At 40.4% G+C, this 19277-nt stretch overlaps 1 protein-coding gene across 1 annotated transcript in view; it reads left to right on the top strand.

Annotated features, from left to right (window-relative positions):
• Fife (regulating synaptic membrane exocytosis protein fife) overlaps positions 1-19277 on the top strand; it is a 2091151-nt gene that overhangs the window by 1601323 nt on the left and 470551 nt on the right. The window contains exon 14 of the mRNA XM_069137999.1: positions 8419-8495. Coding sequence (XP_068994100.1) covers positions 8419-8495 — 77 coding nt within the window. The remainder of the gene's footprint in view (positions 1-8418; positions 8496-19277) is intronic.

The following is a 19277-nucleotide window of genomic DNA, read 5'->3' on the forward strand; positions in this document are numbered from 1 at the left end:
CGGTTCAAAACACATTCCAAATAATCGTTGAAAGTTATTTCTCTCAACGCTGATTCTTTAACACCTTTGGCACGTTTATTGTCTTCCTCATCTTCCAAGACTCGGAATGCGTACAACTTTGCTCTTAATCCTACGGATTCCAGCATTATTTTTCCGTTATTCTCATCTTTCATCAAGCCGAGAACTTTTTTGTTAGCTAGAGGCATTCCATAAACGTTGTCAAGCGGATAATCAGACGTATCGAATTTGTGCAAGTCCTCCTTCATATGTTCGTATATGTCGGGGACGGTAAAATTGTAAATCAAACTGTCGGTATCCGTATACATCAATTTTGCTCGGTTGCCGAATTTCTGTTCAATATAATTATAATGAAAATCGTAGCCATATGTTTTAGCTAGATCCCTGATAGAGAAACCTGCATGCAATGGTTTATTCAATTTGACTTTCGTCTTACTCATTCCAACGATAATTATATCGTTGTCGAAAACGGTGCAGTTGTAAAAATTGAGTTTGGCTATAGTAGCTCTAGCACCGTATCTTCCATCCCATTTCGTGATCAGCCTGACATCTCTATACTTCCTAACATTCTCCACTGTTTTGCCAAAAACTGCGTTGTTCATCAGTTTGTAAAAATCCTTCTCGAATTCGTTGTGAGATTTTTTGCGCAAATCGGTATTCAAATCTATGTATTTTTTGAGCCACGGGGTTTGTCTGAATTTGAGAACTCTGTGAATTTTGAGTAATTTCAAGCCTGATTGTAAGCATTGTTCCAAAACGCTAAACTGAACAACGTAGTTTTTCTTGGAAAGTAGCGTGGGCGTCAATTTCGGTTGCTTACTATTCGAGATCGGAGATATATAGTGCTCCGGACACAGTGGTAAATCCTTATGAATTTCATGCAGTTCCTCAGGATATTCCAAATCCACCTCCAGTATGTAACCAAACTCCGCATCGTCCGAGATGGTAAGAACGTCGCATTGTCCGAAGTCTGATAACCATTCGAAGAAACTGTATGGCAGAGCAAAGCTCATAGCAGCACCGTACAAATTATTAACGTCAAAGTACATGAGATAAGATTCTTCGACCTCAGGGTCGAATTCCTCCCCCATGTACCTGTTGTTAGCCTTTGCGTATTCGAGCACTTATCGCACTTATTTGCGGGTTCGAGCACTGAGACACACCACCACGAATACCTTTTTCGATAAATATAACCATATCTATGTCGGTGAGAAGCTCGAGCTCGATGTCGGTACACTTTAACATCGCATCAAACGACAGACCGGGCGCGGTGTAATAATGCAACCGGTCCAGGTTGTACGTTGTCCAACAGCTCTGTCGAAAATTTTGAAAAACGTCGGCTAGTAAAAAAACGTCCGTCTGTAAATACAAGTCCGAATACTCTCCCAAAGTTTGAACGTTGAAAGTTTGCCAAACTTGACATGCATGTGCATAGTCGTCGTCTGATATATGCCGATAATTTAGTTTTGAGTAAAATTGTTGTTTGGATGGTAGCCCAACTTGATTGTTCACGATCGTATTGTCTAATACAACCCGCTCAGTGATGAAGTGAAACAGTTGGTATAAAATCTGACCCGTTCCCACTATCTTGCACAGTTCAAAGATGGAGCTCATCCTTGACATACAAGGCTTTCGTAGACCTTTCAACAATACCTTCACATTGAAAGAATTGGCTATAATTTCAATCTACTTCGAAGCATATCCTTTAATGTTTTTCTTCAAGACACCTTACGAATGGGATTGTCTGGACGTGAAATACAAAAGCCAAAATTCTTGGTTAGAACGTGATTTTCACAGTTTACCTTGGAGCTGTGGAACCATACCGTTTGAGGAAGTTGAGTAGACCATTGAAGACAGACTGTGCAAAGCTGAAACCGTGTACGTAAAAGGAGAAGAAAAACGAGATTGGTTGGTCAAAATTGTCCCGAAAGATCAAATCATCGATATGCTGGACTTTGACTGTCCGTCGCTTTAAACCTTGCAAAAAACGTCAGCTGTGTCTCTAAGGTGCGACGTTCATACAATACTCAACGCAATCTGTGCAGCACAAAACGTTTTGATACTTTAAAATTGGCTACAAAATCATCATACTGTTCGGATGGCGAGGGTGTACGATTTCTGTTACCGCGCAGAAGCGTCTACAAGAACGGTCCCGCATTCCTGGCGAATAAATTATCCTGGTTATGATACTGTTGAATAGAATTATTGTACTATCGTTGTGAAGTAACTTTCCATTGTACCCTAAAAATTGTACTCAATGAAACTGTTTTTTGAAGAATATTTATGAAATAATTTCACACCTTCACCTTCACCTTAGCTCTAAAAACAGAATTTTTTTCAATGCAAAACTTATGTAAGATTTAACCTTGCTCTCCATCCTTGACCGAGCTGTACTCAAACCGAGTTATGTTTTGCATTTCTAGAGTGATAGTAACACAACACCGCTGATCCATGGCTCTGAATATACCGCGGCTATCGGTCGACCTTGCACTCTGGTCTTGACTGAACCCGTTCAAAATTCATCGTTAAGTTCACATGACAGTTACAAGCCAAAAAAATGTCACGTGGTTGATATCAAACCGACATCCGAGTAAGTGAGAAACAATTCTCAGAACCATTAATTTTGGAATGTTGCGTGGTTGATAACGTGGGAAAGGAATGTAAGGTGGTTGATGTTACACATCAGCGATATCCGAGTGGATGAGAAACAATCCTGGGAACTATTAATTTTAGAATGTCGCGTGGTTGATAACGTGGGAAAAGAATGTGGGAGTTTTTGATGTTTCACACCAGCAGTCCTACCGTGGGAAAGAAATTTGGACTGGTTAATGTTACACATCAGCAGTCCTATCGTGGGAAAATAATGCGGGACGGTCAAAAAGTTCTCGCCCCCGCCGCACCCTCTACTGACGGCAGACAAGCACTACATAAAGACTTTGACCTTCGGTCGATAAGATTGTCGGTAAAACAGCACGATTTTGACCTCCGACCGATAAGAATTGTTGGTTAAGCAGTGCGATTTTTACCGTCGACCGATACAACTGTCGGTAAGGTTGCATGGTTTTCACCTCAAGTCGGTACGGTAGACTGTGATGTCATCGCGGAAAAGGGTTTGAGTCTGGGGAGAATGTTCGGTAAGTGTCAGTAACAGGAATCTGTAAGTATAACCCCCATTGCTATACTACTTGGCTAGCTGCAGTACAGAGGCAGGGGGAGCATTCTGCAGACGCTTAATGGGAACGGAGACAATGTAGTAATAAACAGAGGTTACGTGGTATAAGGTAGCAGTAGGAGTGTGGGAAAAGAATCTAAGGTCTGGAGGACGTAACAGGCACGTTTTTTTTCGAAAATTTTCGTTTTTTAATCTACTTTTTGAGAAAAAAAAATACGCAAAAATTATTCAAATACATTGTTACGGGGTAGAATGCGTAGACTCCGATGAGTGGTAATAGAAGCTTACTCCACGCCCAGCCAAGATGTTATTTGGCTATCATAAGGTCCGTTTACGTCGACTGTGCACTCGCGTGCTACTACTCCCAATGCAGTAAGTGAATGGAGTAGAAAGGGATCGCTTTTAAGGCAAAGTAAACGATTTGAAGTATACGGTTGTTTATTATTATCAAGGAGGTGTTGGTGTATGTGGTCAACGCAAAGGAGTCTGTCGAGGGAAAGGGTATGGTCTTGCTTTAGACGGATATGTGTCTTGCGCGAGCGCTAGGACGGATCTGGGGAGTTTAGCGGGATGTAGGAGGCAAGCTAGACGCGAGTTAGAGAAGAATCTGCTGACTCGCCGACGATCAGGGCAGACTACAGAGCGTAAGGTCACTAAGAGTGTGGGAAAGGAATATGAAGTCTGGAGGACGTAACAACATCTTCATCCTTTTGTTTCAATTCTTGGAAAAAATCGAAAATTTCTCGGTGATTACCATTTTTTTTTTTTTTTTTTTCTTATAACAAACTGACATTTTCCGTAAATCCTCAAATTTTTTCAGAGTGGTGTTTTTTTGAGTTCTATTTTTTTTCCCAGTTGAAAAAAAAAATCTTTCAGCTAGCCTTATTTCTCATAACACCGTTCTGAAAATTTTTAAGGGTGTTCAGAGAACTTCCAAATTTGAAAAAAAGGAAAAAAAAATTGAAAGCGGGAAAAAGAAACTTTTAATACTGCGAGGTGAGATTTGATGGACGCGTCAAAACATCGTACCGAAGCATTGAGATTTGCCGCTAGAGGCAGTACGATCTGAGTTTTTTTCCACTGTTAGTAATAGAGTTTGTTTCCGTGTAGTGAGTTTATTCCCCACTTACGAACAAAGTGCAATTTCCCTCCCACTTCACAGGGTCGAGAACCTGCGGTTTTCGTGCATTTTCTACTGAAGATAAAAAAAAATTATTTTAATAAAAATTTTTGATTCTAAATTGTAGAATTGAAAAAATAGAGATGGAATTATTTGTGAAATTCCACCATAGTCTTCCTGTGGCACTGGGGTCATGGTCATATTTATCACCAGCTAATAACGGAGGTGACAGTCATAATAGAATATCGTTAGTCAGTGGATATAACCATATTGGATCCGCTATTGTGAATTGTTTAATTGAGTATCGAGATTCGTAATCAGCAACGTCAAAACCCCCTCGAGTACGGAGTTCCATTAGAATCAAGTGAAGTTTTGAATTTCGCTTCGCTATATCGGATCGGCCATTTTGAAATTTTCAATTTGGCTTTCAGATTCGTAATCAGCGACCCAAAAATTCACTTATCGTGAAGGTTTCGTATCGAATACGAAATTATTCGCTCTTACCAGTATTGGTACAAAACATTGATTTCAGGTGCATCAGTGAACCGCTTAACCTCGCAAACGTCAAGCTATGTAATACTCGTAGCAGTGCGATGCGTTAAGCAGTGAGGAACAATATCCATACTCACACCAGAGAAAAATGAATTAAGATTAGTAGCATCAAAGCTATTCTAACAAAGGTCTGCATTGAAATTACCCATGACAATTATACTATTTTTGACTTAGCTGTACTGCAGGAAACTTCCCTCAAAATCTGCCATGTAGCCAATCTTGGGTGGACGATATACTACACAGAAGGGCATCTTAGACCCATTAGCACTGGAAAGCTCAGCGATTGAAAACTCAGACCTTGCAGAGAACGCACAAGTCGGGGTTACAAAAATTTTACCCTTAAATGCTCTATGCAGAAACAATGCTACATCTCCCCCGCCGATGCCGGTATGATCACAGTAAAAAGTAGCAATGGGAAATTCAGCTCTCATGTTGATTATTCGTAAGTGATTAGATTTGGGCGTATTTGTATTAATTCACGGCCGGAAGTTCCAGACTGACTGCCTTAGTCATCACTGATCTCACATTAGCTAGTTGCTCATTCTTTTGTCGTATCATTCTTTCGTCTCTCTTTTATCTTCCTTTCTCTCTTTACTACTTTTCTCTCCGTCTTATTCGTATACCTCACGCACAAACATTATACTATTCTTTCACTGCTTGATTCAATATAGTTCTGAAAAGATAAACAGTCTTTATTCAACTTTGACGCTGAACAACTGAATATATTCAAGTCAAATATTCTGGGCCGAAGCAATAATAGTACGAAAGTTTAAGTCTCTCCTCGCGACAAGGATTGACCTAAGCGTGTTTAATCAGTAGCTAACAATGGAACCGGTGAAAGAATTGTGCGATTACTTGTTATAAATTTCCGTTATTTATCCGTCTAAGCAAAGAGAAGAAAAAATTAGCGGGTGTGCGGATCTACAACAGAAGCTGTACTGTGGATTTGTGTGCGTGGATTTCGTAAAAATATGCGTATATTGTCACGTGTGGAGCGATCTCGCACGCGACGACTTGACCCTCTAGGTAACCGTAGAGGTTTATATTTAATTTTTCCGTGGGTAAGTTGGCGATCGCCCTCTGCAGGACGATCCTAGTGAAATGGATTGGAGGATTTCAATATTAAATTTAGGAATGTTTTCTATGAAACCCAAATGTTTAATGAAAAAGATGGCAAGAGAAATGGGAGACGGGGAAGCTTACAAGAATATTCTTAACCTAGGTGTTTACTCTATCTCTCTCTCGCACTTACTCTTCGGTGGTTCAGCTCCGAATTCGCAGAACGGCACACACTTTTACACTCACATGAAATTAAGAATACACAACTTCATTAAGTTCGTGGCACAGCTTCCTACAATTAAAATCTAACTTCGAAAGGCTGACGTCGCGAAGCGAGACGCTTTGAACACCGCGTGTAGAATTAGAGAAATTCTCTCTCTATTCGTCGGTGACTCTAAGACAGATATCTCTATACTCGACAGCTTGGAAGGAGCCTGTTTCCGTTGACGTTGGTTTGATCCTCTCTCTAACGGGACTGACTTCGCTCGCTCGTCCGACACCCCTTGGAGCCTCGGGCAGCGAGCGAGGTTTTTGCTGAATTTACAATTTAGGACAAAGGCTCGCCTCGCGACGGTCATCCTCGAAGCGCGTGATCTCGCGCTCGCCTCATCCCGGTGTTGATTACACCCGGGATCTGTCGGGCGCGGAGACGCTGACGTTGCTGACGGTCGACTACGTCGTTGCGCTTTGGTCATGCCACGAACTGTTTTATAAATGAATAATTATGAATTTACTAATGAATTGAAAGGTATGCTTCCTCGTCTCTAAAGCGATATTAATAATTATTGACATTGGTATACATACATGCGGCTTTCGTGACAATATAAGCATATATCTACTTGCATTTCACTCATGTGTACGTACGTTTTTTTCCAGTTACTTCTCAGGCGAGTGAACTAGCCCGGCAAGTCTGGCGCAGCATAGTTTAAAAAAAAAAACAACAAAAAAAAAACTGGTCATCGTATATTCGCAGTATCAATTTATAGTGTAATTTACAAAGAAAGACCTGAAACAACATAAGTGGTTATGCTTTCAACAAATAGAATTGTATAAACCAAAATAGGTGCAATCACATATAACTGCTATCATTTGCGCCTCGAGAAATTCGAGAGTTTCAGTTGTACACATGCGCCAACATCGTTGAACCGCACTGTTCGGAAATGAAGCACTTTGTGCATGTGTGACAAGCTTCAAAAATTGAACTTTCCAAAGAGGTGTCACAGAAAAATATATATATTTTTTCAATTCAATTGAACTCCATCTATTGAACAAAACGAGGCTAGTTGATATATAAGGAAATTAAGCTTTCTTCATTTATGACATTTGGAGCAATAGAATGTTATAGCTCATCGATACGGAAAAATTCCTTTCCAAGTCATACGATTAATGATGAATTAGGGTTATGCTCTGTAGCAACAACGAATGGGCATTGTACTCGCAACGTCACTTCAACGACCAAGTAAGCCATGGTTCGAGTCCCCACATCTACACGGTAGATTTTTTATGGTACAAAAAACCCGTTTGGACCTTTGGAAAGTCTTGGCTGCAAAATACCTGGTCGCCAACAACGAGACTAAATACTTTACAGCGGGTTGAGAGATCAGTGCTGTGATGGGCTTTACGCGAATCGCCTGGTGCACGGTTAACGGTAGGGTAGACTGAACACAGTCGTAACAGGGTATAGTTAAACCGCAATGAATAACTCTCGAGTCATGGGCGTTTCGGCGAGGGGTTTAGGGAAGAGAGAAACAGTTTACGCGTCTGAACGTGTTTGTCCTCCCATAATTCGAGAGGTATTCAGTTTGTTTTACCAGTTCCCTGTTACAACTGTACCTAGTCTACCCTACCATGTCTTCTTGCCAGATCATAATTCAATTTTAAGTTAGTCGATACGCAACATAATTTAACAAACGCTCCAAGCCCACACAACGAGCCCAGGTTTGAAATAAAAAAGAAGTCCGACTGACGCGACGTCTTGAAACATGAGCATAACAATTTTTGAACTTCAATGATAAATAAATCACAACCTTCTAATTTCAGACAAATTCGTTTCAACTCCTTTTCCAGCTAACACGGGATTTTCTACTAACTAAATACTACATCACGGTATTGCTCTCAGCTATTTTGGCCTAATGTTTCATTTTGTCCCGGATATCTTATTTTTCCTCAGGTACCCTGTTCTGCCCCGGACGGCCATTTTTGAGCCAAGAATTTCATTCTGCACCAGATATTCTATTTTATCCTACATGTTCCACTTTGCCCTGAGTAGCCCGTTTTGCCCAGGTGTCCAATTTTTCCCCAGTGTTGCATTTCTTCCACAGGCATCCCATTTTGCAGCAGGTAATCCATTTTTCTCCAGCTATCTTGTTTCGTCTCACATGAGTGTTGCACTTTTCCCCAAGTATTCCACTTTGCCAAACTGTCTCATTTTGTCTAATGCTCTTGTAACTACGTCAGGAATAATCAGTTACCAGACTTTCCCATCTCTTTTCCATAGAATCGGCGATTTGCTTGACGATCCGGGAATGGTACCAAGCCCAGGAAAACCATCGGGTAGCCTTGGTTTGCAATTGGGTAAGTCAATATAAAACTTAATACAACTAGAATTGTTCAGAGACGTCATAATTTTAACTTGCATGTAATCTGAAATAGTAGTATAGTGTAAAAAAAATATTCCGAGAATAATGACGAAAGAAACATGTTTCGTTGACGTGACTATATTTTTTAGTTAGCAACGAAAAATTTAACAGTCTAAACGACAAAACATTTTTCCCGTTATTCACAAGAGAAACACTTTTTTTTACACAATACTCTCTTCCTAAACAGATATATAATTATATTTTTATACTTGTGGAGTCAGAATTATATATCAGTGAAGTGTCATTAGATCTCAAAGTTCGTCATTCAAAGATGAGATCATCAACTCTGCAAGCTTTTTTAAAAATTAATATCATCATCATTAAATATACGCTATATAAATATATTGCTTATACTACAAGTATACTTTGAATCAACTCGGAAAAACTTGTGCCCTGATAATTTCGGATTTGATATAAAACTTCATTTTTTGACGCTCAGTTTTCCGGGGTTATTCTTTTTTTCAAGGGTTTGTCATAGGTATACTGACCATACAATCTATTCCAAAACGTGTTGAAGTGAAACATTGAAAATTGCGACAGTAGCTAATCAAATCGAATCGAATTGGAACACAGTCATTTTGTGGCAGAATAGTTAGAAAACTATAAATTTCAGTTGAATGAACAATAATTCGTAACATTGGACACATCACATGGTTCAACCATTTTCGTTTTATTTCAAAACTACATTGTTCGATCGGTTTCAATAAATAATAGCTTGTTCAATTTACAGATTATGGTTCAAATCGCTTAAGATAAATTTTCGGGAAATTCTTCAACAACCTTCAACAGTAATTGTTTTCTCTGTTGAAATTGTTTTCTGACTATTGATCATCTAATCCAGAATTGCTGTTATTGTTCTTGAAATAATCAGAGTCGAGTGTTTTAGATATAAAATGAATAATAAAATTCAAATTTTCATAATCTAATCCTTGGTGATTGGGATCAGAGGGTCGTCAAGTTTGCTTGGAATACCTGTCTTACATATCTCACATGACATTAGCAATTCTATAAATGCTTTTATATAAAAAAACCACTTTAAGATTCATTGTCATCAACTTTCATTTCGTGACGAATGAATTATGAAATTTTATCCGCTTTTCAAACAATGTATAAATGGGGTGAGAACATCCGTACCAAATCGACCAACATCCAACTCTTATCATTTTGATTTCATTGCAAATTTTTTATTACGTTGATTAGAACAGATTGAATATTACGTTTTTACATTTCATACCGTATGGTTTTCCAGTTATAAAACTTTCAAATTTGACAATTTCTGCTGCGTCAAATATTCCCAATTAAATATAAATCTTGAGCGCCAAATCAAATAATCAAAGTTGAAAATCTAAATGATTTCTACTGAAATGCACTTTCCGAAAGTGAATAAACAAGGATTGTATTACATATTCAGATTTATGAAATCGTTTCTCAATACAGAAAAAACAATAACTCGGAACGTGTATGATATTTTTGATTGCTTGATTGTATCTTAATCATTTTAGATTAGGTTCGATAATGGCCGCTTTCGATCCATTAATTTTTTATATTTCTTTATCGAATATCAGCCGTAGCAGGGTAGTCAAATCCTTTTCAATCGACGTTAGAATGAGTTAAAGTACTAGGAACTGCAGAAATAAATTCATTTACAGTGAATATTTAGAATTTCAATTTAATAGTAATTGAAACGTGACATCACAATGTTATGGTTCTCAACCCTTGAGAGATCAATGGGTCATTGGTAACCTATGAGTTACAAACGCTGTTCAGAAAACCGTAGTAACGAAAATAGGGCTTTCTACCGATATAGTCCCCTGAAATGACACTAGACGTGCTACTTATACCATGAGGACTCTTATTTTATGCGTAAGAACGACGTGATAATGAACATCACGAGAGCATCCTAGGAATCTTCTTCTCCACAACTAGTTTCCAATTAAAAAAATATCAGTCCGTATGCGATTTCATGACAAGGTCTATAGAGGGTCAAGGCGGTTCTTCTACAGAACCGACTGTGAAAGAAATATCTTATCTTCAGATAAATGAAACTTGAAATAACCTCACACGTACAAAATCTCAGAGTTGGTTCACGGATAAATAAAAAATGAGACAAACTCCACAATTCTAACTCTTAACACATAGCTTTAGGGCAGACTTACTTCAGAAGCGCTCTGATCACATAATTTTCATGCTTGAATATTTGCGATTCTCACCAAAAACAAGCTAAGCATGTAACATTGGCGGACGTTTTGCATAGATATTTATTATTTATTATAGCTTTATTATAGCTTTATTGCATTAAACAATTACAGGGTTGTTTTTAGCAAGGGGGTAACCAAGTGTAAAATTTACAAAATAAAAACGGTATTTCAAATTAAATTAGCGTTGTAGAACAATATATAAAATCACGTCTTGATTAGAATTTCAGATAAATTATAAATATAAGTATAAGTACAAAAATATAAGTAGTCATTCAGTCAAACAATTACATTTAAACAATTTAAACAAGTGGGAGATGCAGAGCCCAGGCTCTAAGATTTAGTGACTTGGTGACGTAGTTGACAATTACATAGAGAGTTTTTGCGTCAGATGATGAGAATAATGCTGGTATTTGTTCACTGCTGCACAGTGAATTTTGCAGATATTGATTCCTGAAGCCCACGTAGTAGGGGTAGGTGATCAGTAAGTGCTCGACTGTATCCGGCTCTTTTAGATTACATAATTGACATGCAGAGTTCCGAGCAAATTTTGTCATAAGGTTGTCTGTGATTAAAAAGCAGTTATGTTTGTTTGAAAGCCTCAGTTGGGCTATCAGACGCTTGCTGCTGAGCGGAATCTTCATTAGGAGATATCTGACTGGGACCCGAGGTTCTGCATGAGGCAGGGAGAATTCGAGTGACTTGGAGTTTCTTGCTGCGCTTAAGTCGTTGCTATGAAGGATACTTTGATACCGATTCAGAGTGGACTCCATCTCAGATTCCCAGAGGTTGGGATCGATCGAATCAATTAGATCTGACGCGTCACATTCCATTAAAAAAGCTCTTATCTGTGTGGCCCAGTTATGCGGTGAGGCGGTCGTGGTGTTTTTAGCCAGGTTGAGGAGGCGCAGGAGGCAGATTTTGTGCAAGCAGTTGTCATCCGCCCTAAGAGTTTTGATCAACCATCTCCATATACTGGTCATGGCCTTCAGAGCCATAGGATCGAGTCCGAACTCCAAACGTACTGCCCAGTCTGGGGTGTTCCTGGGTAGTTTGAACAGTTTCTTGAAAAAGAAAGTTTGAGCAGCTTCCAGGGAGTTTCTATACCAGAGACCCCAGGCTGGGATAGCGTATAAAAATACCGTCGAGACCATACTGTCAAATATCTTGTTGTACGCGTTCCAAGAGTCGCACTTTGCTTTAGCCAGTAAGGCCAAGGACGCTCCTGAAGCACTTTTTGCTTTATTAGTAGCAGACTGTAGTGCTGCCAGACCTCTGGTAGAGGTGGACACCTCGACACCTAGGTAGGTGTAACTATTGACCAAGTCCAGGCAAGTTTGTTTGTAGGTCCTATACCGAGTAGGGCATTCTCGTATTCTACCAGCTGCTTTGAACACGAGAATTTTTGTTTTTGACTTGTTGACTGTTAGCTGGTTCAGGTCACAGTACTCTTCGAGGGCACGCAGCTTGCGTAGAAGATCCATATGCGAATGGGCGAAGATTACGGTGTCGTCAGCGTACAGCAGCAAAAGAATGTCGACTACTCCATTGATGTCCAAGCCATGAAGACCTTTAGATCGGAAAAACTGCTCAAAATCGTGCAAGTATAGTAGGAACAGGTCTGGACTTAAAGATTCGCCTTGTAGGACGCCTTCAGTAACATCAAAGACTTCCGTGAGACCTTCCTTGGTTCTAACCTGCATGGTCGCTTGATCATATAGAGATTTCATTGTGTTGATAAACTTGCTACTGACCTTTAGATCAAGTAGTTTCTGCCACAGACGCCCATGGGGTACCGAGTCGAATGCCCTTTGAAAGTCAACAAAAATACCGTATATTTCTCTGCCATCGTTGTGTCGAAACTGTAATTGAATGGCACTGAGGAGTGTGAAAATGGCATCTGTGCAGCTGCGCCCTTTTCTGAAGCCCATTTGGGAGTCCGGCAGGACCTTTTCCTTATCCATCCATAGAACTAATCGTTTCTTTAAAATGTTGGTGAATATCTTGGTAATTATATTAATAAGAGCGATGCCTCGGTAATTGCTTGGGTCAGACTTGGCACCTTTTTTATGCAGCATTGACAACCATATCTTTGCCCAATTTTTTGGTACACGCTCTTCATTGAGCAATCTGTTGAATAGAACTATTAGCAAGTTTGTATGCTGTGCCGTTAGAGTTTGGAATAGTTCATTGGTCAGTAAGTCGGGGCCGGCAGCTTTGCCGGGTTTCAGAGATTTAAGAACCGAGTTGAGCTCCGGAAACCAAATTTCAGCATCAAGGATGTCGTTTGTGATGCTTGCAGAAATAGAAGGCGTGACAACTCTTGGCTTGGAGATCGCAGCATAAAACTTGTTCCAGCTGTCAATTGAGACGTCAGGGGAAGAGCTGTGCTTGAAGCTGAATTTTCTAACTGCGGCCCAGAAGTCTGTTGGAGCCGTGACGTTGGCAAAAGCCGATTTTATACTGTCAATGTGAGCTTTTTTCTTAGCTTTGCATATTTCCCGGTACTTATTTTTACAAAGAGTGGCATCCTGTTTGAGTATATTATTGCTTCGATCGTTTTTAAGTTTTTTTAATGCTTTTCTTAGCTCGCTTTTTGCTACCTTACAGCTTGAGTCAAACCACGGGTTGCGAGTAGTCCAGCTATTTCCGGCGAAACCTAGAGTTTTCACCAGGTTAGCTTTTTCAGCAGCAATGTACATGTGGCAATGCAGGAGCGACTGTAAGTTGTCAGTTGCTAGGGTTTCCGTGTCAGCTGGAATCAAGAGATTAGACAGTTGTTCAAGGTACGGATCGGCAGCGTTATTCGTCCATTTAATCTTGGAAAATTGTGGTTTTTTCGGGTTATCATTTTTAACTGGCGGAGTATAGGTTTCCAGCGAGATACTGAGACATACTGGATAATGGTCGGACATGGACGGCTCCATTTGAACTACCAGATCGTTTACAAGGCGCAGAGACGGTATGTCAATCCAAATTAAGTCAATGATTGATGAGCCAAGGTTTTCGTACGTCGGTTGAGCTGGAGAATCACTGACTGTCCTCCCATTCAAAAGTACAAAGTCGTTGTCAACCATGAATTCCGTGATCATCCGACCCCTTTCACAGGTAAAATTATCAGTAGTGCGAAAAATGTCGTATAATTGGCTTCCGGTGAAGAGATCAGCTGGCCATGGATTCAGGGAGCCGACTTTAGCGTGCATGTCACCGCCTATAATAAACAAGTCGTATGTGCGCTGAGTTTTGATGTCGTCGATGATGCTCTGAAAAATATCGAGTAAGTAACGGAGGTCGAGACATTTGCGGAAGTATACTGACCCAATAACAGCTACGGATGATCCAAGTTGAATTTCAGTGAATATCCACCAAGGGGAAGCTTCGATTAACGAGGAGTTATATTGTGTATTAACTGCCGTTATTAGACCGCCGCTTGCTCTACCTACTGCATGTTCTCTCAACGCCTCGGACCAAAAGATGTTGTATTTATTCAGATAAACAGGTGTGTACGTATGGGTTATCCAAGTTTCACAAGCTGCGATGATGTCGGAATCTCCAATTATTGAGCTTGGCTCAAGGTTCGAGAAGCCATGAAGGTTCCAAAATGTGATTTTGACTGTAGATGTTCCCACGGGTGTGCTAATTACTTTTTTGTCTTTGATTCTGTCCACTCCATGCTGCCCGAATGCAAGCTGGAGTTCCTTGATTGAGGCATCATCTTGTTTGTTTCCGGGTTCCAGGAGTAGACAAGATGGTCCACCAGAATTTTATTCCCTTTTCTTACGGGTTTTTTACTTTCGCTTCTTAGTTGTTTAGCGAGCGTTCTGACATTCCAGTCTATTTCGCGCTCCCTGGCTGTTCTGTCTGGCTCAATAAAAATGTTAGTACCGGTCAATTTAATTTTTTTGTTCTTTAGTATTAGATTTTTTATATTTATATCAAATAGGTCGACTATAAGCCTCTTGGTGAATTCCGTTATTTCAATTCTAAGGATATTGACCCCAAAATTGGAATTCAAGAACGTTTTGACCTCCTCCGTGTGATTGTTTGTGGATAGAGTGAGGCCTACTATCGAGATTTGAGTCTTCTTATTTTCCTTTTCAAGAAAATCAATTCTATTACTGAGTTGCGAGATTCTGTCACGTTCCTCTTTTGAGAGTGGAGAAACTTTTAAGTTGTTAAGTTCATCTTTCTTCACTGTGCTGTCTTCCAGAGCTTTAACTCGTTTAGTTAGATCGATTTTGGTTCCCTGTAAGTCGGTTTTTAATTCTGCTAGGTTTCGCTGTATATTCTCAAAGGCTGTTGCGTCGTCTTCGAACTTTTTGTTCAGTTTATCGGTGAGCACCTTGAGCTTAGTTTCCTGGTCAGACCTGAGGCCTCTCAATTCCTCCAGTATTTTATCCATCGCTGAATCACTGTTATCAATTGGGTCCAGGTAGTCTTCTAACTCCGCATAATCTGTCTTCTTAAAAGTCTTCGAAGACTGTTTCGGCTCTTCTGTGGGAGATTGACCGGAACTGTGTCTTTTCCTCTTGGTTTCGATAAAGTTGGTTATTGGAGTGCAGGTGTTGGCAGCTTCTGCAAGGAGTTGCTGGGTGGATAGTCGCCCTTTTCTTGACGGGGCCGCAGGTGTGACACCGGCTATAGAGTTGTTGTGATTCAAAACGAGGCGGGGTTTGGCTAGCAGTGGCGCCACAGGTGTGGGGTCAGAATTTGACCGTGAGATGTCGCCTGTATTCATTTACGGAGTCAGGAAACGTAAACAATCATAAACACGCCAGCTGAGCACACACCGTGTTATCAGGAAAAACAGAATTTTATATGCTAAACTCGAAAGGATTCAAAGATTTGTATCTGCAGACTTTAATCACTTGTTTCTACACAGAATATGCACGTTTTTATAATTTTTTACACAGAATTTATTAACTAGCAAGATTAAATATGATAGAGCGACACAAGACACGTCTGTTCACTATAGATGCTCAGTGGCGCCCCCCTTTTGCATAGATATTCGATTTTCAAGATGACAGTTGAGGTTACGCTATGGAACTTCATAGTAATTTTCACGGAATTCTGAGGAGCTGCATGATACTAGGCGGTCAAATGGTTTTTATATGGGTCCATATAGACAGGTAATGAAATCAATAGGTATAACTAAGTCGATGAGTATAAGTGAAGAACTTTGAGAAAATCTTTTAATATAAACTGTATTTCCATTTTGCGAAATTTTTGTGAAACTGATTGCAAAAGAACATTATGGATTAGCAATAAAATCTGACGTGACTCGATTCCAAAAAGCAGAGCCTGTACCTGCTGTCTAGAATGTGCATTGCATTATTCCTCAAAATGACCCGGTAAAGGTATAGTTCGAGTTAGGATTTTCTCTAGCTTGAAGGACTTTCAGAATAATAGTATTATTGCCACGTTCAAATCATATTCATAGAAATGCAATACAATAAAACAAACAGTGTTTTTACGGACCAGCCAACAAAATTACAAATTTATCTGTCATTTCGCAACGGGGGCACAGAACGGTCTTTCGCACAAGCATTCGGTGTATTATGCGTAAGAGCAGTGGCTTGAATATACTTTCAGTGTCCTGGAGCAAAATTCTTGAAGCGCTCCCTCATATGGGGGCTTGAAGAATCATACACAAGCCTCCACATGAATCATCTGAAAGCTTGTGTATGATTTTCTGTTTCAGTTATTAAAATTATCTGAGATGATTATGAATCATAGTTACTGAAAGAAAAACAATCGGCAAAGATGGAATGTACGCAGAACTTCAACCTGATACACTGTAATAACAGGCTTTCCGATACATTTTTTATTGCACGGTGCATGGTTGGTAATTCAACGCTATTTATTTCTTACAAATTGGATCTTTTTACTTTAACTTCCCCGAATTCGTCAATGAGAGTATCTAAGTCGAATTGTTTGGCTCTTTGTCGTTCGACTTTGTGATATACCATGATTTTCCGTGGACAGTAAACTGTTAGAATACCAACCAAATACTCGCGCGGCCTAGTGCGATTTCATTTAACCATACCGGGGTATGTCTGAGACATTCTGTCTCTCTCCCATGGCGAATAAACGCTTCTCTCTTTCTCTTTTTGCGTCGTGATTGGCTGAGGCAATCCCACTAAGCCGCGCGAGTATTGGATTGGTATCTCTACCGTTTCGTATCCACGAGAAGTGATGGTAGAGGTTGTGACGGGTTTTGAGCCCGCACTAATAATGGGGAGGGGAGGAACAATTAGAGACGGGGCCGATAGAATAGGTAAAACTTCGTGTGTGTATTTGCGAGGGGGGTACATGTACTGCAATCGGGGGGGGTTGACTTAAAACTACTCAAGGTACAAAGGGTTGTAGACTTTAACGGGGGCTGATCACGCCTCAGCCCTTAGCGTCACTTAAGGTAGTACCGTGATAAATCACTTTTCTTACAATATCTTTCAATTTTTGAATACACGTAATTTGAAGTGTCCTTTATACGTAGGAATTTTTTTTAATAGTCCTTGCGGTACTAAATTTTGCAATATTAGCGATCAAAAGTCGTACAATTTACATGTATTCCCTATCCCGACCGTAGTTAGAGTGAGCATTTTATTTAATAACAGCCATACTTTTCTTAGAATTTTCTTTAAAAACTGAGAATTATTAATTGAGGATATAACAAGTAATTTTTTTCAAAAAAAAACATAAACAAGCCGTATTCATTTTTTTGTAAATAATTCTTAAAGTTTGTTGCTTTTAATGATTTTCAAACTTTCTCTCATAACCTGACCCGTGAGAAATAGTGACTTGGCAACGTTGCCCTACGCGGGAAGTTTAAAATGCCACAAAGGCCCAACGAATTGAAATAAATGTCAGAACTTTGCGGATATAGGTTACGGTACGGTTCAGTCTCCAATTATAGCTAACCTCAAATTGATTTCATAACAATACATTTTTCTGCAACACATGCTTGAGGGGCAAGAGATACTGAGTTAGAATGCAACGTTGTCAAGTCAGACAAAAGACGCAATGGGAAAATTTTTATACTTCTGCGCATGTGAGAGGAGGCGCAAAGGTGTACTGTATCTCAACTACTTTTTACTTTAGTTTTAATGTTTTATACGGGGGATATTTCTCTGGAAGTTGAGGACTGCTGCTATCACGGTACTACCTTAATCCTAACTTATAGATACGCGCGCGAGAAGGGGGGGGGGGGGGGAGTGTGTAGGGTGACGGGGAGTGTGAGGTGGGAAGGGTCGGTATTGCGGGGGGGGGGGGGGGGGGGGGGGGTGGTGTAGTGTGACGGGTAGTGTGAGGTAAAAAGGGTTGGTATTGCGAGGGGAGGAGCAGATCGGCTGTAGAATGCAGGCTAACCTGGTGTCGTCGGCGTGTGCGGGTAATGGTGTACGTGTAACTGTGTGGGTGTCGGTGTCTCTCTCGTTTTCTTTCTCTCTCGCTCTCTCTCTCTCTCTCTCTCTCTCGCCCTCTTCGCTTCTCGTGGATTTCTTTCCTTTCTACTTGTTGCTGCTCCGCAGGCCGTGGTCGTACTGCTCGCTGGCGCTCGGCTCTGCCGAGCGTCGGTGGGCTTCGGTTACCTTCGGGTCTTTCCCGACGGGACGGGACTCACCCGTTCGGCTCTTCCCCGCGGGTTTGGGGTTTGTTATGACTTGCACTCTAGGTGCAACGTCACAAGGTTCTCAGGTATATTTTGTCAAGTTTGAGTTTCGAAAAATCTCTCTCAGCTGTCAAAACGCATAGTAATAGAGTGAGAAATACGAAGCAGACTGTGAGATCATCCGAGAAATTGCTTGGCGCTTGATAATCAACAAGAAGAAACTGTGTGAGTTCTTGGGTTGACCTGATTTTTTCGAACCGTTCGAAATGCATGTCTTCAGACGTGTAGCAGCTGTGCTCAGACGTTCAGAGAGATATCTTCTGGATAGGCATCAACCACCGCTTTTGCACTAGCAATTATAGAGCAAGAGCCCGTGAACGGCAGACGCACATCATTTTGTAGAAGGATGAAATTTTCACTGTTGGTCTATATCATAGTCGGTAACAACATGTCAGCGAGAGCTAAACTCTATCAGGGGGGATTTGTCTGATAACAGGTATCAAGGGTATGAAAAAAATGATGCAACTTATGTCATAGAAAAACGGCTGAATTTTATACATGTTATTCAGATGATTATTCCATGAAATTATGCCGAACGCAGACACTTTGGAGGGGGAGAAATAACCGGCTGACACAAAAAATGGTCGGCCGTGAGTGCGAGCGAGAGAGCATTATCTGCCGACGCGAGTGTGAGAGAGCGCGTTGGTCGGGGGAGTGTCTCTCGTGACGCCCTCTATCGTCTCTATCGTCAGTTAGTTATACCGAAGTTTGAAGGTTCTGAATGCGAGTGTTCTATGACAGAATGATGTATAACGTTTTTGATTTCGAAGTTTTCTGAATGGTCTGAAGTCTAAATTGGTTCTGCAATTAATTTAGTTCGTTTTCTTTCGATGTCTGAAGTGATTCTAGTTTG

This window comes from Neodiprion pinetum, chromosome 7 (assembly GCF_021155775.2).
Source record: "Neodiprion pinetum isolate iyNeoPine1 chromosome 7, iyNeoPine1.2, whole genome shotgun sequence".
Classification (NCBI taxonomy): Eukaryota; Metazoa; Arthropoda; class Insecta; order Hymenoptera; family Diprionidae; genus Neodiprion; species Neodiprion pinetum.